At 37.6% G+C, this 24,178-nt stretch overlaps 1 protein-coding gene across 5 annotated transcripts in view; it reads left to right on the top strand.

Annotated features, from left to right (window-relative positions):
• The window catches only part of LOC143280997 (serine/threonine-protein phosphatase 2A 56 kDa regulatory subunit delta isoform-like), a 47,594-nt gene that overhangs the window by 9,402 nt on the left and 14,014 nt on the right, over positions 1-24,178 (top strand). For 2 of the 5 annotated variants that reach the window (XM_076585850.1, XM_076585854.1), the window contains exons 2-15: positions 2,188-2,256; positions 2,608-2,785; positions 5,107-5,306; positions 5,839-5,949; positions 6,345-6,437; positions 7,066-7,196; positions 7,666-7,725; positions 8,251-8,413; positions 8,939-8,989; positions 9,659-9,778; positions 14,270-14,394; positions 16,586-16,687; positions 17,287-17,359; positions 20,307-20,435. In XM_076585850.1, the coding sequence (XP_076441965.1) occupies positions 2,188-2,256; positions 2,608-2,785; positions 5,107-5,306; positions 5,839-5,949; positions 6,345-6,437; positions 7,066-7,196; positions 7,666-7,725; positions 8,251-8,413; positions 8,939-8,989; positions 9,659-9,778; positions 14,270-14,394; positions 16,586-16,687; positions 17,287-17,359; positions 20,307-20,435 (1,605 nt within the window). Of the gene's footprint in view, positions 1-1,898; positions 2,004-2,187; positions 2,257-2,607; positions 2,786-5,106; positions 5,307-5,838; positions 5,950-6,344; positions 6,438-7,065; positions 7,197-7,665; positions 7,726-8,250; positions 8,414-8,938; positions 8,990-9,658; positions 9,779-14,269; positions 14,395-16,585; positions 16,688-17,286; positions 17,360-20,306; positions 20,436-24,178 lie in introns of those variants that run through there. The other 3 variants (XM_076585853.1, XM_076585855.1, XM_076585851.1) reach the window with 2 other exon arrangements.

Raw genomic sequence — 24,178 nt, 5'->3', positions numbered from 1 at the left:
GTTCAATAATTTATAACTGTCTCTCTCATGTGCAACATTGCGCTGGGGGGGGGGGGGGGGGGGGGGGGAAGCTGCTTTATTTTCTTTTTATATTATCTACATTCAAGCAGATGCAAACGTGCTAAAAACCAAGCAAAAATGAATCGGTTTTCATTGTATACAGCGAATCTTACTACACGTGGGAAATTCCAGGCATAACTTAACTTTCGCTTTACTGCAGCTGAACCGTCAGAACCGACCAGTTTCCTTCAGGTGGGGAAGGAGAGGGTGATTTACCCCCACCCTTCCGCACTGCGTGTGTGCCCCAAAACGGCTTCAGCACTGTTATAGACAGTAAGAAGGGGCCTACCGCGAGTGGTTTATCTCTCTTTTCTAATCTCCGGTGTTAGTGCTGTTTGCAAAGGCAAGAGAGATGGTCGAGTACTTCATGCCGTGCAAAACAGTTCTCCTAATCAGTCAAGGGAAAATGTATACACAGTATGTCATAAAACGACCCCGAGTGTCATTTTACTTGATGAAACTCAGTGAATGCCTACATCAGTAGGTCTAATCCCTGCAACTGATCTCCACCGCCGCTCTACTGACCCTGCGCCCTATCAAGAAACCCGGTCACCGGCCTGGGATCTCAGGCTGCCGGAGTTCCCATTCCGCATGCAGTTCCCACTCCATTCCGCACTGATGCACTGAGTTCCGCATGCAGTTCCCACTCCATTCCGCATGCAGTTCCCACTCCATTCCGCATGCAGTTCCCGGCACTCGCACCAGCCTGGGTCTCCTGAATTTCTGCTTTTCCTTGCCAATGAGGCCACATCAGTATATCTCAGTCGTAAATCCCGGTTTTGTCAGTAATGCAAGGTGATTGTTCACTTTGCGTACATGTTTATCAGTCAAAGTCAGTGTTGGGTCCCGCCGCTTTGCGGCGATACGTCAGTCCCAAGTAGGGGTAAAGCAAAATGATAGCCCTGATTGGTTCCTTCTTTAGCATCCTCGTCTGATTCAGGTTTCTCTGTTAATATAGGTATACCACCCCACACTGGTTGCCCGGCAGAGAATTCCTCAGTGACGTGACGATATAATATTGTCACTGACTGAGTTGACTGAGGTTTCACGGCAGAAGATGGCCGTGCCGTAGCTATAGTACAATATCGCTTCTTATCAGTTTCAGTTAGGACTTCCACCGGTTCGTCAGTTTCTGTATCAGTTCAAACTTGCAGGTCTGGCGTGCAAGAATCTGGATCTTGCGAAATAGTGGTTCCCAGTCCCCAAGCATGCAGTGACCGTGGCTGATTTTCATCTCAGTCAAGATTACTGACAATGCTGACCGGCTGAATTATTTCCGTTTTCTTCTTCTGTTTTCTTTTTCTGCGGCTTGAGTCAGTGTTGTAGACAGCCATATTCAGTCATCAGTGTTGCCGAATACTTTGCAGCTCACTGAAAAAAAAAACGGCCCGGCTGGGAAAACACACACAAAAACTTGTGACAAAAAAGAACTTCAAGGCCCCGGACAACTGTTGTTCTCAGTTGATCGGCCATATATCATCTGTTTTAAGTGAAATCTAGCACCTTTCCTGTGGGACACAATCGGTCAGTTTCCTTTCAATTACAGCCATACCTTTGTGTGGATGGCGCATCCGGAACTCGATCTGGAACATACTTTTCATGGTTTGACCATTTTATTCAAATACAGAAAAAATCTTGCAAAACAATCCAGTTGTTTTCTGGTACAAATAAATATTCAAATATCCCCGAGGCTATCATGCACCCACTCGCAGGTACAGGCGGCTTACACACAGACGCAGGCACATAGACACACACACACATGCACAGAGAGAGAGAGAGAGAGAGAGAGAGAGGAAGCAGCTTTAAAACCATGTGACTAACATTAGCCAATGAAGTGTCTTGTTTAGTGTCGACGAGCAGGAGTGCGTCGATCGTGTGCTATCAACCCTTTCGCGGGATACATAGCACTTCTCAAAATGCCAAACAAACAGAAAAAAGAAAAGGTAAGGCTACAGTGTGAGTTAAATTTATTGAAATATTGCGGTCGAACCATGTAGGGCGTGTTACCCAGGATACGTAGATGGCAGTCTACTGTCGAAATAGCAGAACATGCTTGTTGTTATGCGAGGAATTTTTGTATTTGAATTTTTACTTTTTTTCTGCAATCATATCTCATTTTTGTTTCAGACGACAACGAAGACCATAGGGAGTGCTAAATCCACGGGAAAGGAAAGCACAGAGAACGCAGACAATGAGGTAGGCATTCGTGAGGTTTCTTTTCGGGTCTAGTTTCTCTATTCGCAGCCATGTCTGATGTTGACATCGATAACAAGATGGCGGTAGAAGACTCATTCAGTCTTTGTCGTCTAACCGCAGATATTTTAAAATTATTGATAATGTATCTCATTACGAGTCAGGGACGGACATTTAACGAACGAAATGTTTATACTTTATTCTTATTTTATAGTTTCGATTTTCATATCGCTCAGAAAAATGATATGATTCTGAATGCACCACAAATGTGCAAACCACTAATTTGCAGTTGGCGTACTAGCTGCATGTCTTATGTGATTTATATTGTATTTGTTGACTGTTTTCTTGCATCAGGCAGCAAAAAGGAAGAACTCTTCGCAACCCCCAAATGCAGAAGTACATCCACCACCAGCTGCCATATCAAAGTTCAAATACCCAGGCCCACCACACATAAAGAAAGACAAACGACAAAACTCCTCACGATTCAATGTGTCCAAGAACCGAGAGTTGCAGAAATTGCCACTCTTGAAAGGTAAAAGTTTGTTGGATTTTTTTTAGGAAAAAAATCTGTATTATGTTTTAGATAAGATTTTGGTCTGGAATACAAATATATACATTATGTGTTTGGAGATCACAATGGAGATAAGAATTCTAAAAAAAGAAAAAAAAAAAGTAAGCTCTATGTTTTTTTTAATAACAAAATTGTGAGGGATCACATTTTAGTGTGGCACTTGAATAAGCCAGTGAAACCAGAAAACCTGAGTTTGTGTTGTATTGTGCTGATCCATTGCTTTACCTTTGCATAAACTTTAAAGTAAGACTGGTTGACCTCACTAACATTAGCAAATAATCAAGGCCTCTTTTTCTTTGCCTATCTTTCACCCATGTGAAAAACAAAACTAATTCTTCAACAAGTGAAAAGGCAAAGTCATAGACAGGAATGGTGTTCTGTACTTTCTACTTAAGTTTTGAAAGCATAGCGGATAGCTGAGCAGAATTTAAAAAATAAAAATAAAATATAAAATAAAAAAAAAGAGAGAGAGAGAAATCAGAAATTGATTGAAAGTGGGATCCAGTGCTCTGATACTAATTAACAAGACTATTCTTGGCATTAATTGAATTTGTGGAATAACTTCAGATGATGAAATATGTACATAAACTGATAAACTCATAAAGACTCTCTTTGTGTGTGCCTTTATTAGCATGCATGTCTTTACGCTTATATGTGTGCCAGTTTATTTGCCCATCTTGTCTTGTCTGTAATCCTGTGGTACTCCCTATGCAGGGCAGCAATCCACAATATGCAACAATCCACAATATCCACAATCCCATATGTGTATGTTCAGATGAAACTTTACTTAGCAATAATCTAAGTTCTAACCACAAAGAAGTTATGAACAACTTAGAATAAAATGAAAAGCTCAGAATATGCTGATTGTAAAATTGTGTGTCTGTGCTTGTGTGCATGTGTGCACATGTTTATCATGTTCATATTCATGTGCATGTTAATTTATGTATTGTTTGCATAACAATCAGACCAGAAATTAGTTTCTGAAAATAGACCACATTTGTGTGTGTTTGAGCACGTGTGTGTCACTGTGTGTATGTGTGTGTGTATAAGTATATAATATATAGATCTGCATGTACTGTATATATGTCAAACAATGAAACATAGAGAAAGAAGATTTGCTGAATCGTGGATTAGATTAGGAATTAGTTCTGACACTTCCATTCATACTCTTAACATGTGTACTGGATATGTATACATGTGTAAATTGTTGCACTGCTATAAATTTCAGCTAAGTTATAATAGTGAGCCTCAGTAAAATGTATTTGATGGCATATGACTTAAGAGGCTGAGACATTTTATGGTTTGAAAGAGTTTAAGATTCGGACATGAGCTTTTTCTCCCATAAGTGCCCAGTTAAGTAGTCTCTGTAGCATGTTGTGTGAGATGATAGGAAAGTGACTGAACTTCTTGTATTTCAGAGCTACTGTTTTAACTAATTTAAGAAAATTCAAATAAAGAATTTGAAAATAATTGACTCATTTCAGATTGACAAAGATCCTAATGTCAGATAGTAGAGATAAAATGCGATTTATGATCATGTAGATGCATATATTGTGATTTATTTATTATGATTGAAAATATTTTGCATTACCCAATTAGGCCAGTATTATGAATCATGGACTCCATAAAGAATTTTACCATGTGCTGCTGGAATGTTAGTCACATTAGTAGTCTGACATTAAATTGAGGGAAAACTGGAAAATATAATTTGTTATTATATTTTGAAATGCATTACTGATTTTATCATTTAGTGTCATTATCTCACTAGTGATAATAACTTTGAGACTAGAGTGAGATAACTGTTGAAATAGTAGAATCAGAAACTTTTTAAAAAAACATCCAAAAAACCCAAACAATTTTGGAGAATTGTCAAAATAAAGAACCAGAAACATTGAAAAAAAATCTTTAGACTATACTTATTAAGATTCATAAAACTCTGGAACTAAAACTAGACAGTAAATCAGTAGTCTATCTTATCTACCCCCTCCCCCCCCACTCCCCTCCCCACTCGCCCCCATACAACCACTCCCACCCCCAAAGATTTCGTCTTTCTTACTCTTTTTCTCTTGTTCTCACCTCTCTCTCTCTCTCTCTCTCTCTCTCTCTCTCTCTCTCTCTCTCTCTCTCTCTCCTGCTTTTCCAGTGTACTGTACCTTTTTTTTTTTAATTGTATTTTTGATTATTGTGTTGAAAAAGGTATATCTTCTCTTTTCTAGTTTAACATTTGAATTTGTTTCATAATTGAAAACATGCATGGAATTTGTTGCTGTTTTCCTCATCAGATGCCACTCCAAATGAGAGGGAGGAGTTGTTTGTTCAGAAGATCCGGCAGTGCACAGTTCTGTTTGACTTTGTACAAGACCCTCTCAGCGACCTGAAATGGAAAGAAGTGAAACGAGCTGCCCTGAACGAGATGGTGGAGTATGTCACACAGAACCGTGGGGTCATCACAGAGGCCATTTACCCTGAAACTATAACCATGGTACAGGAATATATTATTGAATGTCGACCAAGATCCTGTCTGTGTTATTAAATATATTATCAAGGCATTGGAAAAAAAAAAATCCAATATAACGTATATAACTGTATAGACTGTATAGGTTTCAACAACCTTGGACATTGAAAAAAAAAAAAAAAAGGAGGGGGTGGGGGAGGGGGGGGCAGCATAATTCCAGAATTACATGAATTGAATGTCATATATATATACATTTATGATTTATGTTTATATTTTTTATTTCATGCAATCGTATTGATTTGATTTTATTAAGATCACTTATGAATTTTAGAAATCTTTTTTTTTTTTTTTTTTTTTTTTTTAAAGGTGTTTGCACTGGGCAGGGAGAGTATGTTGTGTCTGAGATGACTGCATGTTCGAGCAACTACATTGATTAACACAAGTTTATGTTACTTTTTTGTTTTGTTTTTTGTGGTAAGTAATTTTGTTATTTGAATATTGTTTCTTAAAAAAAAAATTTTTTTTTAATTATCCATTTTGTATTTGAAATGGTTTACAGTACGCTGTGAATCTGTTCCGAACATTACCACCATCATCCAATCCCAGTGGAGCAGAGTTTGATCCAGAAGAGGATGAACCTACACTGGAGGCTGCTTGGCCTCATCTACAAGTATGTAACATGCATCTCTATGTGTATGTTGTTTATTTTTATTGTCCGTGCATGGATGTAAGGGTATTGTCTCACTCTGTGCACATGTGTTTGTGTGTGCAACTGACAAAATTACCAGAGGAGCTTAAATATGAATGTGGGGTTTTAATTTACGTTTCTTATTCTTACCTATATGATGGTGACTTCTTTGTTGTTAGCCACAAAAGTTTTGAAGTATTTGTACCCTTTCTTTCTGGATTTTTTTTGTTTTTTAATGTAATTTCTGTCGCATCATTTTTTGTTTTCCATCTTTTTAAAAATTTTATTTTGTGTATTTTAAGAATAACCTGGAAAGATTGTTATATATTTGGATATTATGCATATTTAAAGGCACTTATTTTACTGTTTTAATGCAGCTGGTGTACGAGTTCTTCTTGAGGTTCCTGGAGTCCCCAGACTTTCAACCCAACACTGCCAAACGTTACATAGACCAGAAGTTTGTATTACAAGTAAGTCTGTCAGTTTATAGTGTAATAGTGTATACTGTCGAATGCACAACAGGAAGTGTGGCTGAAGTGAAGATGAGACATCCCATAACTGTGAGAAATGTGATTTAAAAAAAAAAAAAAAAATCCAGATCCTTACATTAAAAATGTTATTTGTATCCAGCCAAGATGAGTTGAACTATCAGGTTGCCAAGCCAACTATGCAGCTGTGACAAACAGTGATTTGTTGACCTTCTCCTTTGATTTGATACAGTCAGCCAAACTGATTGGGTGAGATTCTGAAGTTTCCTCAGCAACAGTAATTTTTGAGTATTGGTAATATGTTTTTATAGTGTATTTTACAACTCTGACTGGACCTGTCTCACCTGTCTCCATTGTTCATTGGTTTGCATATATATGCACATAACTCTTGTCCCACCTGTCATGTGTGTCACATGTGCACACACATTGATTTAGTAACATGCACTGAATGAAATAAGTATAGACACATTTACAGTCACATTCATGCATGATGCTTTCCTTTGATTGGCTCTTCATTAGTCGAGGCATCATCAACATGAGACATATTTGAACTTTACTTGGATTATGTGTTTACTGGTAGTCATTTATGTGATCTGTTTTCATATTGCAGCTTCTGGACTTATTTGACAGTGAAGATCCCAGAGAAAGAGATTTCCTAAAAACTATACTACACAGAATCTATGGCAAATTCCTTGGCCTGCGTGCTTTCATTCGCAAACACATCAACAACATTTTCTACAGGTTGGTTGTCTGATAGCATTTTCTGCAAAATGCACAAAAATATATAAAGTTCTGAATGGCATGTTAACAGGGGTTGTTCTTTTATGTTTGGATATTAGAATCACTGATAAGTGATTACATGACATTTAGATTTGTTATCAGTATGTGCATGTACTTGTATTAAGTCACTTGTTGCACACTTTCAAAAGTGGATAGATTCTGGAGACTATTTGATCCTTTAGTTATATTTTGTTCCAGAAATATCAACCAATAATTCTGTTGTCATTGGCATAGTTGTTCAGGGTAACTTGATGTGTACATGAAAACTGAAGGACCTGATATTCTTTGAATCTGTGAGAAAACATTACACCAGAAGATGAATCTGTGATAATATTGGTCTATGATTTGTCCATCTCAGATAGCTGTTAACTTTTGTTTTTAATAATGTTTTGTTGAAAGTGATTTTTCTGTTGGTTTTGTTTTCTTACAGCTTCATTTATGAAACTGAGCATCACAACGGCATTGCAGAATTGTTGGAAATCTTAGGCAGGCAAGTATTTAGATTTTTTTTATTTTTTATTGTGCTTGGCTTGAAGTCATTGTGTTCAGTGTTTGTTTTAGTTAATGGGAGGTTAAAAGTAGCATAATTGGAGAATGCCACTAGGCTTGAGTTTATAGGTGTGAAAGCATGCAGTAATTCTAAACTGGTGAAAGGTTGCAGTAGAATAGTTTGCAGTTGAGGAAGCAGATAGATAGGGACTTTGTGGAGAGACAGTCCTGAAATGTCTCTCTGGTTGGTCGGGCTTTCAACACCACAGTTCGTGGGACAGGAGTGAAATAAATAGTAAGATGGAAAACGTCTTTTGCAGAATATGTGGACACTGGTTTTATTTAGATTTTGTCAGTGAAAAAATGAAAGCAACTTCGTGCCAGTGAAACAAATTTTTAATTACACATACTTAACCGTGACCCAACTAGTGCAGACTCCGGCAGGGGTCTGACATTCCTGTCCTGTGCAAACTACTATCCGCCTATGCAGAGAAAACGAAAGTCTTACATCTGTTGACTTTTGCAGCATTATAAACGGGTTTGCCTTGCCTCTGAAAGAAGAGCACAAAATCTTCCTGCTGAAGGTGTTGTTACCCCTGCACAAAGTGAAGTCTCTCAGTGTCTACCATCCCCAGCTGGCCTATTGTGTTGTCCAGTTCCTGGAGAAGGATCCTAGTCTCACTGAACAGGTGTGTGGTCCTGATAGTGATATGGTGTTTTGGTTTTTGTTATACATGTTCCTTTTTCACTAAACACATAGCACCACATCTAGGGTCTTTGGTGCATAACATATTCTATGAGTGTGTTACATTGTATTTCAGTGTTAAATTGTTTTATAGGCTTTTATCAATCAGTCTGAAAATTATTATGTTTGTTGTTGACTTGAGTGGACATACAGGGCAAGTCTGTAATAAAAATTTGCACTGTGTTAAATGTGTTTGTGTGAACGTTTTAATTAACATTGGCATATTGCAGAAAGTACTAAAACTGAAAAACTTAACAACAGACAAGTAATATAAGACCTATCCATACACATAATGTTTTAAAGTACATTCAGTTGCATTTCAAAGAACTCAATGTTTACTTTGAAAGTTTGCCTTTTGATTTTAGAAGCATTGAGTTTTGGAAATGGTATGCCTAGTATATAGAATTATCTGATTTGTTAAACCAAGACCGAGGTTTCCACTGTTTAACAATCTGGTCTTGTTTATCAGGTCATCATGGGTCTTTTGAAGTTTTGGCCCAAGGTTCACAGTCCAAAAGAGGTGAGCAGTGAAATGGTGTTAATTTTCTTAAGTTCACACATGTTGTAGTTTGTGATTGTGCATGTGTATAAGGGAGGGTTGGGGGGGGGGATAATCCTTGTGGACGGAAGAGGAAGGGGGCTTTACACATTTGTTGTGTAGGAGAGTTGGAATTGAGGGAATTTGTATGACAGAAAAGGTTGGAAGAAAGAAGCCGAACAAACAATGAAAGTGTGGATGCATTTCTATCTCCAATCAATGGAGTGAAATATTACATGATACTGGAGTGTTTTGAAGAGTGAACAAAGTTATTTTCGCCATAAACAGTTACACATTCTGTTTTGAGAAGCTTAATGCTTTTGTAATACCTGTTTTGTAATGTGTTAATGCAAAATATCCATAGTTGTGATTGAATGCATTACAGTTTACACACAGCTTTCTTTTTGGATGTCTGCTGTTAGTTCATGGTAGAAAGCAGTGTTTGTTGATAGTGATAATGATGAGTGTGTGTGCATACATTAGCCTGGAAGACTGTGTGTGCTGGAGCTTGTATCCACATGTGACTGCAAAATTGTGTGAATGCATGGGTAAGAAATTCCTACAGGCATGTAAGTCATAAACTCAAGTTGCCTTTAGAAGATTGTTATTTAAATGTGAAGGCATTTAAAAATTATCTACCTTTCTTCACAGGTGATGTTTCTGAATGAGCTGGAAGAGATACTGGATGTGATAGAACCTGCAGAGTTCACAAAGGTCATGGTACCTCTCTTTAAGCAGCTTGCCAAGTGTGTCTCCAGTCCACATTTCCAGGTCAGCCACTGACTTTGCATAGTCTGTTTTCTTCGTTTTCTTTCTCTCTCTCTTTTTGATCAGTCTGTTTTGAACTGTATAAAGCAAATAGATTTTGGTTTTCTCGGTGCTTATTGGGGAAATCACTGTGTATTAGAATTCTCTCTGTGTGGTCTTTTATGGCTGTATTTTCACAGCCTGTGATACAGGACTTTGCAGTTTTTCACACTGGTGGAAGAGCAACCAAATTTGAAGTCTTTTTCTATAAAGCAGTCTTGTGTGTATATTCACATCTGTTTCAATCATACACGAGAAGCCACCCATGTTGGTCTCTGATATCCAAAGAGCTTCATACTTTGTGTTTTGGTGTTTCCTTTTCATTATGTTTAACAACATAGAACTTGACATAATGGTGGCTGAGTATAGAATCTCTCTGTGGCTGATGTGTGTAAACAAAGTGAGTCTGTGTGGTCACCCTGTTTAATCGTCCATGTGTCTCATTATTTGTCTAAAATCACAGTGTGTCTATGCAAACATTGACATTTTCCCATGCACTGATCAAACCAAAAATGAAGGAAAGAAAATCACAGTGAACTGGCTTTTCACTAGTGCACTGCATTGGGATGATCCATTTAGTTCAAGCAGGTCAGCACTGATAATCAGTGTGGAGTAAAACATTTCCCGTGCTAAGAAAGAAACCATCATGAAAATTAAGAGCAAAAAAGGAAACAATGTCATAACCATGTTAAATGTTCTCTTGTCAAAAAAAGGTGAGTTAAAAGCTGATTTGTTTGTTTGATTGTCCCTCAGCCCAGTGTTATCCATACCTCCGCTTTTCTGGTTTCCTTTACTTTTTCATTATCAGTTGATCTTGATGCTTCTCTTTATATATTGTTAAATGGCAGTCTTCATCTTCAGGGTAGCAAAGTTGACCAGTACTGATTTGTATTCTTCCATCGTATAGGTTAAGATAACTGAAAAAAAGAAGAAAAATTGATGCTAATGAACGTAAACATAGAAGTGCAGACCGTCATTTGACAGGTTGTGGAGGAGCTAATGAGTGTGGGTGTTGTGGTTTACCTTGTGCAGGTAGCAGAGCGAGCGTTGTACTACTGGAATAATGAATACATTCTGAGTCTGATCAGTGACAATGTAGTGACGGTGCTGCCCATCATGTTTCCTGCTCTCTATAAAACCAAACAGCACTGGAACAAGTAAAGGCCTTGGTTGGCATATCAGGACTGTTGTGTGCACACCCCCCAGCCATCTTATTTTTTCTTCTTTTTTTCTTTTTTTTTTTTTGTCAGTCTGCTTTCAGCATGCATCTATTGTGCTTATCTTCTGTGTCATCATGGATTCGGCTGAAAGTGTGTTGATTGTTCTGTATGTCATACGTTTTTGATGTAATAGGTGATGGTTTGAGTTACTTGTACTTTGATGTGCATGGTTTGTTGATATATTTACTGGATTTGTTTTTTTCTTTTCCCAAATTCATTGCAGGGAACTTCAGGTTACAGAATTGTTTTAAAAACAACACAAAATAAAAACCTCCAGGAGTCTCTTTCTCTCTCTCTCTCTCTGGTTCAAGCTTAAAGATATTCATGAATTGTGGTATTCATTCTTTATGAAAAAGGGAAAGGATGATTGATGTTTTAATAGGATGTTTTAATAGGATTAAAAATATTCATATATATTCTTTAAATTTCTGTTATGGAAACTTTATTTTTTATGAACAAACAAGTCATGTCATGTATAGACTGTATCATAGAAAGTCAAATATTTTGAACAGCATTTGGGGCTTAGGAAAATTTAAAAAAGGGGAAAAAATGTCAAAATAATATGCCAGTTTGACTTAACTTATTGCCATCAAAAGAGGGCGCTAGCCAGCAGGACAAAGGGGAGGTTACGTACTTCCGGGAGGTTATCGGCCGTAGTTTCGTTTTCTCCGCATAGGCGGATTGTAGTTTGCACAGGCAGGAATGTCAGACCCCTGCCGGAGTCTGCACTAGTTGGGTCACGGTAAGTATGTTATTTAAACATAATTTTAGATAGAAAATTTCCTGTTAATTATACAGTGTTTGTCCCCCCTCAATTTGTATTGATATTCACCCATGAGCATAAATGCTCTTGTGTACAGATTTGTATAATTGAATTAGGAGTGTCAGTCTTTACTGACCAGTTATATACCATGAAAAATAAATTTGTTTAGTTGTTGTTGCTTTTTTCTTCTAAGATATTTTTGACAGCTAAATTGGTCTTCAGATCTACATTTTTTCATTTCTTTTTTTTTTTTTTGCATGAACAGCAAATCAATTTTATTCTTGCATTCCTTTTAATATGTATTTATTTGAAAGAAGCAAGCTATTTGAACAATTGTTTTTCATCTCACCCTTTTTAATGGAAGTTATTTTTTTGTTTAGGATAATGGGGGAAAAAGTATCTGTAATATTGTTTGATTTTATGAAGTGGTTTTGCCTTCATATTATATCTTACAATGTATGTTTGCTGTGCTCTCAGCACATAAATCTTTTAATGATTTTGTTTCATTGATTTAAGTTTTCAGTGTAGTTAATAGTTATCCAGGGCATCTCTGATAATACATGACACTTTGTGTGAATCCTTTTGTGTGCTTTCAACTTTGAAGGTGATCCCAATGACTTTATGAATATATAAACATCAGTTCTTGTTTTATCAAAGTTTCAGACATAGTTTCTTTTTTCTTCAATTTTTTTCCTTTTTATTGTTGCATGGTTACACTTTAAATAAACAGTAATCAGATTTGATATATGAATTATGCATTTGTGGAAGACTTGGGGATGGATGGAAAGTTTACAGTTTCAAAACCACCTCTTTGAAAAATGAAAAATCATTGTGTCTCTACAATTTGAGTTACTTATTATTGTACATTTTTACAATTATTACATCTTTTAGGTGAGAGAGGTTCAGTTTTCTGCATCTTATTTGCCCTGCCCCTGGCTGTTTTAGTTTATACACTGATCAAGAAAACAGTGAACAAGTACAGAAAATATTTTGTTCTCTTAGGTAGAACAAGGATAGACAAGAGCAGACAAATTAAAGCTGTGATGTTTGATACTTCCCATTAGTTTGCACATTGGTATATGAAAAAAACAGAGAAAAGAACGAAAAAACTTCTCTGACAGAAGAAAATGGGGGGATTCCTTTTTAAGCTTTTGGAATTTTTCTCAGTATTCTATATTGTTATTTTTTTTATGGGAAGCATAAGCATCCTTTTTTTTTCTTTGGAAGTGAAAATTATCAGCTTATTCAGTTTGTGATAGCCTCATTTAGATCTAGGCTTATTCAGTGTTGTGTTTACACTCTGGTGATATATTCCCATTTCACCCCTGCCCCCAGTTACTGTTTATTATTTTGCTTAAAAGTATTTCTCTGTGTATAATGAAGCTTGATGATATTAACCCTGTTATTCCTCATGAGCTTCAGGGTATTTGGAGACAGTTTTGTTCAGTGTCCCATTTTGTGTGTGTGTGTGTGCTTTTTTTTTTCTTGCTTTTTTTCTTTTCATACAAAAATTGGAGGGGGTGGGGGGAGGAAGATGTTTGGAAGGGATGGTGAAAGTCTTTAATTATTTCTCAGATCATCAATTAAAATCTAAACCCACTTCATGTGATTACATTGAATGCAAGACTTGATTTTAGTTTTTGATATTTCTGTGTATATTGTCTAATAGAATGGTCTCACGTTAAAAGAAAATTATAGTGGATGAAATCCGGACAAATAGATTTCTTTAACCCCTTGAGTGGCCCAGGTTTGGAAAATTCTGAAATGCAAAAGTGCTCAGGATAGAAAATTCCGTCTGTGTCATTGCAGGAATTTTCCAAGCACAAATTCATCAAATTCTTTTCAGATTGTCATAAATGGATATTGTGTTCATTTTCCTTACAGAACAAAATAGGTTTTATGTACTTTCTTTTAGTAATTTGCATGCAAGAGATGCTTAAAAAATAAAAATTAAAAAAAATCCATTGTGACCAGAACATCCCTTGGCAAAAAGTTGTCATTGAGCATAACAGAGGCTTGGCACTGAAAGGGTTAAGTCACATGTACTGGAAGCAGCACTTGTGGTACGTTACCTATATGAAATTTATATCGAAGGATTATAGTCAAATTTGCTGGAAGCGCCACCTCTGATGCTTTTTTTTTTTTTTTTTTTTTTTTTGTAAATGCACATAGAAATCTTGGGAGAATTTCATAGCAAGTGACAAGAAAAGGACCTCTCAGTATAAGCATTATTCTGACTAAATGATAGATTTTGTTCTTTTTCTGGTTCTTTTTATTTCTTTATTTTGAAATTTAGTTCAAGTTCTTGTACCCTGAAGACTTTGACGCTTATTAGATTACAGTGGATAGTCCCAGTGTGAAATTAGATACGCAGAGAAAGTAGTGAAGACATATCTTACATGAATGGCATTGAGTGTTGTCAGTGAAGTGACTGTGTTGTCTTTTTTTCTGTTCTCTTCCGTTTGGTGACAGGTGGCAGAGCGAGCACTGTATTTTTGGAATAACGAATACATCTTGAGTCTGATCAGTGACAATGTGTCCAGCATTATGCCCCTCATGTTCCCAGCCCTGTACAAAAGCAAAGAACATTGGAACAAGTAAGAGGTCGCCTCCTCCTCCTCCTGTCTTCTGTCTGCTGTGTCCCCTCCCTCCCTTCTCTCCCCTGCATCTTCCTTCAATCTTTATTGCTCATCTCAAAATGAATTGGGGGAGGGAAGAGGGTGGGGTGGGGTGGGGGGTTGGAAAGAGGTAAAGTATGTGTTATTTCTATGTTGCATGATTTTTTAAACAATAGGTACATGTAGATTAAGTCATTTTGATTGATATTTAATTTTGGATTTTTTGTTTAAAGATATTTATCAAATGATTTGAAATAGTATTTGATTTATTAATGTATCAAGTGTTTTGAAATAATATTGGATTTGATATTTTGACTTTAATGGTTGCTCAGAATTTGATGTTGGCTTTGTATCAGAATATGTAATCGGAGTGAGCCCAACCAGATGAAATAGATGAAAAACGTTGAATGCAGATACTGAAAAACTTAGGTTTAGATAAAGGTTGGAACAAAGGGAAGAATTGTGATCTGTTCAGTGCACAGTGTTGCAGCCCTCATTCAAAATGGTGAGCACAGTGTCCTTTTGTATTCTTTGATAGTTTGCCTGGTTCAGACTCTCCTCTGTGTCATTGTTTCCCCGGGTTGAAAGGATATAATTATTCACCATGCAGCAATTGTTTGCAGTAAGGGGAAGACAAGGGGATTGGGGTGGGGAAGAAGGATGGAGGGAATGTTTTACTTAGAAAATGTCAAATGGTAATAAAGACTTTGAGCTGAGTGCATTCTGAAACATAGAGGGAAATGGCATTTTCATATTTTTACACCTGACGCATTAGTGATTATATACAGTTGGATTTCTCTTTATTATGAATTGATAAAAGTGAGGGAGAAATATTAAACTTTAAATATTTTTTTCCAGATATATTCATATGTTGATGGTGATATTGGGGGTTGGATTCCATGCTTCAGTAGTATCACTCTTTAATTTCCTTGTTGAAGCTCATTGTTTTAATTTTATGTATTTTGTTTGAAGAAATCAGTTTGATTTGTTTGAGAAACTAAAAGGGTTTGGTTTGTAATTACTGTTACTAGTACTAGTCCTGTGTGGTTGGCATGCTTTTTCAGTATTTTCTCCTACGTAGAAATAGGCATATATTTTCGTGCATGTCTGTACCTTTTTTATTTTGTTGCCTGGCAGTGTAAAGTATTATTTGATGAAGAACAGGCTTTGAAAATCAATTTGATGATACTTCTATGAAATGAATGCATTTTTAAAAATCATTTATGAAACATATATATATGTGTGTGTGTGTGTGTGTGTGTGACATGGTAACACTTTTGACTAGCATTTACCATGAAAAAGAAAGTAAAAGTGGTTTCCAATTTCAAACTTGACCAAATAAGTCATTTATTAGAGAATAAGAAGTGATGACTATAGTACTAAAATGCTTGTACAGGGAAAAAGAACTTACTGAAGTTAGTACTGGCAGTTGTTAATCTGTTGTACATAGATAACCATACATAATATTTTGTAATCACACATCCTTAACCATCAGTTAATATGACAAACTCATTATTTAAAATCAACTTTTCAGTATCATGCTTACGCTAGTTCTAGTTGTGAACCTTATTTGAAGAAAATTAGGTGGTGGTGGTTTTCTTTTTTGCAAGACTAGTGATGATTATCCCATTAAAGTTGAAGGTTACATTGAGTGATTCCATTGATGAATTTACAAGTGTATGTTTGTGTGTTGGCACATTGTATGTTAGTGTTTTATGACCTTTCCCTCTCTTCCCTTTTTCCATCCATTACATGTTTCCATTCCATAACAAGTTCATATGAACACACAAGCAGTTGATGCCTCTGATCATTCTGAAATACATACTTTAAATGTTACATGGTTTGTGCATACACATATAAACACATACACTCATGTTTATAAATGTTATTATACATGTTCACACACTGTACTGGTTGCTTTCCATTTGCACATTGAAAATGATTGGTACATTGGACATTGTGCACACATCCATAAATTCAGTCACCCCATGGACATACATTTCCTCTCTTTCCTTCTCGATCTTTCTTGCTCTTTTCCAAAAGCTTGTGGGAACGTCTGAATATTATGTTTGCAAGTATGAATCATTTTCCATATTAGTTGGTTAAAAAGATTTTCTTCAAGAGACTAGCATTGTATGTATATACTTAATGTGTGTGGTCGCTATTGCAGAACAATCCATGGGTTGATATACAATGCTCTCAAACTGTTCATGGAAATGAACCAGAAGTTGTTTGACGACTGCACACAGCAGTACAAAGCGGAGAGGCAAAAGTGAGTGACTAGTTCCGCTCTCTCTTTCCTTTTGATAGCTTGCTCTCTTGATTTGTCTCTTTCTATCTATCTCCATCTCTCTTTCCTGCATGATTCTCTCCAAAAGACTAGTTTTCAGATCCCCCACTACCTGTCCTTAATTTCTCTGTCCTGTCCGTCTTTGTCAATATGATTATCCTTGAAAGACTAGCACTGAGATTACCACTCAGTGTCTAGTGGGTTGGGGATGGGTGGGTAAAAATCCCAGTCCATTCAGGACAATAACTTGTGGACACTCACTTTATAGTCAAGCACAATACTTATAGGCAGCTGCTGCATGTTGTATAAACATGAATGAAATTATATCTGCATTCAGTCACACTATCCTCTTGTCTAACAGGTTTGCTGACAATAGTAAGGTTTAGTGTATGAGAAAATTGATTAATGTTTTGCTTTTTGTTTTTTAATCACAAATCTTTTTTTTTTCTTTTTTTTTTTTTTTTTGTCTAGAGAGTAATGATCTCTGTATAGTATGTTGGTGTGGTTCTTGTAATGTCACAGAGCCAGACAGTGTGAAACATCAACAATCATGACCATTTGTGTTTTTGATTCGGTTATAGGGAGAAGGAGAAGCTGAAGCAGCGAGATGAAGCGTGGAACAAGATCAACACACTGGCAAAAGACAATCCTCAGGTAGGTCTCCTTGGATTAGGCCTGGTGTGTTCCTTTCTTCCTTGGTATGACCGTAGTTTTCCTCACGCTGAAATCTTATCTGCACTCATTCAGCTGTCACTTGCTGATTGGGGGGGGAAAAAAAAGAAAGTAGATTGAAGCAAAGTGTGCATGTTTGTGTGAAGCTAGTATTTTTTTTTCATTGGTATTGTTACAGAGCCTAGTTGGAAGTCACCTCTTATCCTGTTTTTTGGCTTTTTTTTTTTTTTATGGCCTGGAACCTACAGTCTAACTCTTACTAATATCAGTTGTTGATTAGAAAAAGAAAAAAGAAAAAAAAAACCAAAAACAAAAAAAAACCCAAACCCAAAAGGATTCCTGGGCCTTGAGTCTCTCAGTGGCGTGTATTTTGTGTCACTGAACTCTGTAGGATTTGTGTGTTACATCTTACAAAATTCACATTCTTGTGGGTGAGGGTTGGGAAGTGGGGGAGAAAGAGGCAACTTCTGATCGCTCAGTTTGCAGAGTAGAGCGAGAGTCTGAATTGAGTCTTTATTGCATTCCTGTTTTTGTGTTTTAGTTTGTTCCCATTATCATTCTTTGATTGTTGCCAACATCAGGTCTGAAAGTCTTGGAATCGGTCATAACAGATATTTTTTTGTTTTGTTTTTAGATGTACCAGTTTGTAATTGGTTTCTGGCTAAGGAGATCTTGTTCCTCAGTCTATCAGCAGAGATGAGTGCTTGCTGTTGTATGCAGCCTTTGAATGTCAGTCTGTGGAAGACTTGACCAGACTGCTTAGTCATGCAGAAAGATGACTGTGTTTGCAAAGAGCTTTTATATTTGTTTTAAAGCTTTCTTTTTCTGTTTTTACATGGTGGTTTTAACCTTTTGAGCCCTGACCACCGCTTTACCGGTGGCAGAGAAAAATGACATAATGCCCAGCCACCGGTTGAGCAGTGCGTAAACACTAGAAGTGTGCAGTCTCAACCTGGCCCGTCAGGGCAGAAATCAGGGACAAAACGTGCGAGAAAACAACTGTACACAACGTAGCAAGTAATTGATATGCTTGATGATTTATCGGAAGTAGAGTATGACTCTGATAGTGAGGTGGAATTCGAATCGGATGATTTTGCTACAGATAGTGATGTTGAAAATGAATCTGAGCATGCAGAATCAGTTGATCAAAGGAGGCGTGTCAGGTTGAGACTCTGCACGCTTCATGGTAGAAATTGATCTTTTTTTATCCAAAGCACATGCACAAAACACAGTGAAAAGGCGCGGCAATGTTGGTACTACGTTCACTGATGTCAGAATATTACGGTTTTTCTGATTGGCTCTTCAATATAAGTCAACCAATAGCAAAACACGACACAAGTGTTTACGCACCGCTGAACCAGTGGCCAGGCATTATGCCACCCCTCCCCACCACTGGTAAAGCGGTGGCCAGGGCTCATAGGGTTAAGATCATTTTCACTGTGTGTTGTTTGCTGTTTGAGTGTTTATAAAAAGGGTAGTCTCATAAAAATGTTGTAAACTTAATGTTTTTGATATAATTCACATTTTCATAATTACGCACATATTTGTAGCCTTTTGCAACTGAATTGATCTCTTGAGGAAAGAAGATTCGTGCCACATCATTCCCAGATCTGGGCTTTTCGAGCAATTTACAATAAGTGAAATCGCATCATGCTCTAAAAATCTGCCAGATGGGTAAATAATTACAGAATAATGCATAACACTGGACAATTATCTGCACTTTAGAGCAATTATATTGATATATCAGCTTGATGCAAGTAGGGCGCCACCATACTGGGCTTGGCTCTGTGGAAAGGAAACAGAATGAGGCCAGTTGTTAGGTCACAAAAGTGCTCAAAGCTAGTTTCCAGGATTGCTGGCTTAGAACAACTGGGAAAAGTTGGATGTTCTGTGATTCAAACTGCAGGCCCATTTCATTCATTATTTACAAAAGCAGCAACAGTCAAATCATTGTCTTTGCAGTATGTGCTTTCTTGGGGCATGACAGAGAACTGGCAAACATGCAGTTTCCACATCAGTACTGAAAACTTTCATCTGTGTTGTCATTTCAGCAGCTTGTTTTTTTTAACTCTTTGTTCCATAAACTTGGGTTCAAATTTATATAGAACTATACCAAAGTCTTTTCAGCATAGCATTTGGATTTTTTGTTTGTTTTTCTTTTGGAATGTCCTTGCACATTATTTTTTATCAAATTCATTTCAGTCTGCTTCGCAAGTCAGCCAAAAGCAAAAATGCGTCTCCATACTTGTGATGTCACAACATTTTGAAAACTGGTGCTTCCATGACTGCTGGAAGCATCACATTTAAGTTTTTAAAAGAATTCTCAAGATACACATTTATTTGCTTTAAAAAGTATTGGACAAACCATTACTATCTAAAATCTATGTAATCCACGTATATGATAAACCCAAACCATTTCATACCCCATGCATTTTTGATGCAAAGTGCAAAACTGCTGAAAATGAAAACTGTGAGGTCAGTGAATAGTTCTTTATTTCCATGACACTATTTGAAAGCCCAGTGCCTGTTATGATGTGGATATAAAAATGCCATTCTGCTCAACACCATTTGATATTTTTAGTTTTATTCTGTCACCGAGTGCTGGTGTGTGAAATATTATGTCATTAACATTCTTTTCAGTTTATACATTCTCTCTCTCGCTCTCTCTCTCTCTCTCTCTCTCTCTCTCTCTCTCTCTCTTTTGCTTTGTCTCTCTCTCTTGCCACCACACTTCCTGTGTTTTATTATCTTTTGCATGTTTGGCCCCTTTTCTAGGTCTTCATGATAACATTTGAGGCCTGAAGTCCTAAGAAGCAGGTAGTAGGGCTTGGACTTGGAGGGCAAGAATCAGAGCAGCCTAATGCAAGCACTGCTTTCACTGTTCCCTATCCTCAAAAGAGTTTAAGGTGGGGTTGGTTTGATTTTTCAGTTTAAGAATTTATTATCCGCGCCGGTAACTGACAGTAATGATTCAACGAGCACTGCGCTTGGACCCTCAAATGAAGAAGAAGGTGACGTCATCACAACCATGGAGAAGTTGCAAGCAGAAGCAAAGGATGTAAGTGCTGGCAGCAATTGTTTCAGCGTACCATCATTCTGCTTTTGTATCGTCCTCTTCTACATGGGTGAAACGTTAAGGGTACACAGTTTATCTTTAGTAACTCATGTGTTTAAATCTGACTTTGATGTCAACTGGTGGAAAAATGGACTAAGAAGGAATAGGAAGAAAAGTAATTTAAAGGCAAGCTAGAGTTTCCAAGCATATTTGTTCTCACAAATGTGTTGTAAGTTCTTTTCAGAAATAATGTGCTTTATGTTTGAAGATTATTACTAATAAATAAGAATATTATGTGATTTAAATAATAAGTATTGCCTCAAGTAAATTGAAATCCTTAGTTTTATTTGGAAGGTTAATATTGTTTATGATGTTATAGAAATTTTAACATAGACGCAGCTTTTTAACACTGAACAGGGCAGTGTCTTCCAGTCTATAGGTTTCACCCATGTAGTAAACCAGCTACCATCCCCTATGTTGAAAACAAGTCTTGTGTACATATGTGCCCATCACATCCCAGTCAGATAATGAAAGCTTTGGTTCATCTTTCGAACAGTGTATGTTGGGTGGTTGGTATTTATGTACTGATCTGAAGTTTTGGATTTCTTTTTTTTTTTTTTTTTCTTTTTTTTTTTTTTTTAAATAGTAAAATTCATGGATTTGGGATTCTGGACTGAAATTATATTCAGTTATCTAATTATTTTCAGGGATGTGAGAGCTACGCAGAAATGCGTAAATGCACTTTCCCATTTCATTTATCGAAAAGAAAAACCTAAAAACAACAACATGAACAACAACAACAACAAAAACAAAACTCTCAGTTAGGTGTGACTGCAGCAGAAAAGCCCCAGAGGTTATTCTTGAGATCTGTGCACAATTGTGTAGAAAAAAGTGGTGGGGAATGGGGTGAGACTAGGGTGTTATCTCAGTGACAGTGGCTTAGGGACGCCACTGCTGATGTATTTGTACAACAAAATTAGGGGTGAGGGGGACCAAAAAGCTTTAACGCCACCTTGATTTCATACGTCTGGTTAATAAAAGATCCGTTTCTCATCCATGTTGATCCAACAAACTCTAGTGCCTTAGATTATGCGTTAGATCTGAAAATAGTATACCTTTGTCAGTTCAGTCAAATCGAGTGCACTGTGAATGAAAAACACCAGCAAAACAAGATTAACTCCTGTTTTCGGGGACATATCCACAGCCCAGTGCGAATATGATATGTACTTCACACTTCACCAATTTAGATAAGGAAAACACACACACACACACACACACACATGCAACCATATGTGTGCGCGTACACATGCTTGCACGCAAGCATGCATGCACGCTTTCATACACATAGACACCCTCACCCCCATCCCACACAGACATACAGACACATACACGGACGCACTCGTTCATGTGCGCATGTACACACAAGTGCGCGCGCGTGCACGCATGTGCGCACGCGTGCTCACACTCACACTTAATTATACACGTTCACATTTTAATATCGCTTACATACACATAGACACTCCCAGTTCTTACCCCATGCAGAGACACACACATACACATGTGTGTACACACACACACTCCTTCCCATGACACCTCATTCAATACACGCTTCAATCTCTTTAGACTTTTTTTTCGGTATAAGGACTTCTAATACAGATAGAAGCTTACTCTTTTTTTTTTCTTTTTTTTTTCAACGTAGTCTCCCAGCACTGTCACACACTTTTCCCATCTGTGCACAAGCTTCCGTATTCCCTCAGCGTAAAAATCTTTGGACTGATATCTCAGCCAGTCGCTCACAACACTTTTGACTTCATCGTCACTTTCAAACTTCGTGCCTCTCGTGAACGCTTTAAAGGGACCAAACAGGTGAAAGTCTGAAGGGGCAAGGTCTGGGCTGTAAGGGGGATGAAGGAGCAGTTCCCAGCCCAGCTCGTTGATGGTCTGCACCGTTCGGGCTGCTGTGTGAGGCCTTGCGTTGTCATGATGCAAGATGACTCCTTCTGACTGATGACCCCTGCGTTTGTTCTTTATGTCTTTCTTGACCTGCCTCAGCAGTTCACAGTAATTGGCACTGTTCACAGTGCTTCCTTTCTCAAGGAATGAAATGGTGATTGGGCCTTGCATATCCCAAAAAACGGTGAGCATCACCTTCCTCGTGGACCGCTGGGACTTGAACTTCTTCTTCACTGGAGAGCCTACATGCTTCCACTCCATGGACTGCCGTTTGGACTCAGGCTCATAGTGCCAAACCCATGTCTCGTCACATGTGACCACCTTCTTCAGAAACTCATCACCATCCTTCTCATAGCGGCAGAGACACTGCTGGGACAACTCGACCCTCCTCTGTTTGTGCTCTGGAGTAAGCATCTTTGGCACCCACCGGCAGCTGACCTTCGAGTAGCCAAGGTCATCATGGACAATTTTGTGTGCTGTCCCAACAGATAAGCTCAAAGTCCTTGCAATGTCATCCACTGTCACCCTTCTGTCAGACTGAATGAGGTCATTGACTGATTCGATCACCTCAGGAGACCTCACTTCTGTAGGCCTTCCAGGCCTGTCTTCATCCTCAACACTGCTCCGTCCTTCTTTAAACAATTTAGCCCACTTGTAGACATTTTTTCGGCTGAAACATGTGGCACCATACACAGTTGACATTCTCCTATGAATTTCAACTGGTTTGCACCCTTCAGCAACCAAAAACTTGATAACTGACTGCTGTTCAATCCTGGAGCATGCTTCTTGGTCGGTCATCTTTGTTAATCGCCAAAACTCTCAAAGTTTTTTTTAATCTGCAAAACAAATTAAATCCATGTGAAAAAGAAGTAAAACACAAAAAATTTTTAAAAAAAGTAAGCTTCTATCTGTATTAGAAGTCCTTATACCGAAAAATTCACCTTATTTTTTGAATGACCCTCGTATTATACTTTTCCTCTGACACATAACATGAACACTTTTTTTACACTAATATTCACATGCATTCCCTTTCCTTTATCCACTACTTTACTCCTTTCCGTTTAAAAACACTTATAGTGAATAGATGTTAAACTGAAGAAAACACACATACACACACACGCACTTGTTATTTATTTATCCCTGTCTGGCCCAAGGGCTCTTAGTCACGCAATACCCCGGCATTTGACGTCAGTACAATTTTGTGAGCTGAAATTACATTGAGTGATAATGCAGTGATAGACTTCATGACTGCAGTTATTTAGATCTGAGATCTCTCACTGAAGTACCAAGATTCATCTGCATATCAAGCAGGAAATAATTTTTTTGGAAAGTGGTAGTTGATGTAAAAATGTTTATGAAATCAGTGTATTGAGTGTTTATATCAGTGGGCCCCATCCCATACTCTCCCTCCTTCCTTCTCAAACACACACACATTCGCAAACACAAGCATGCCTGAGCGCGCATATATGTATACACATATATGATGATCTTCCCATCACTCTCACACACACGTAATAGGTTATTCACCAGTATCTTTCTCACTCTCTAACCCACACCTCTGTCTGTCTGCTTTGTCTTGTCAGTTCGAAGGTCCTGTGTGTCACTCATAAGGAAATGGACAGACCTGTTCTGTACAACCATTTTTAACTTGAACCACCAGAAACAGGAACACTGTGGGTGGTCCTAACCCCTGCCCCCCCACTTCCCCTTTCATGATCATCCCATGACACCCTCCAGCTCTCTCTCTCTTTCCTTTCATCATACCATAGTCTGACCGTACTTGCCTGCCCCTT

Source organism: Babylonia areolata, chromosome 4, assembly GCF_041734735.1.
Source record: "Babylonia areolata isolate BAREFJ2019XMU chromosome 4, ASM4173473v1, whole genome shotgun sequence".
In the NCBI taxonomy this organism is placed as follows: Eukaryota; Metazoa; Mollusca; class Gastropoda; order Neogastropoda; family Buccinidae; genus Babylonia; species Babylonia areolata.
This window is presented reverse-complemented; position numbering and strand designations above follow the sequence as displayed.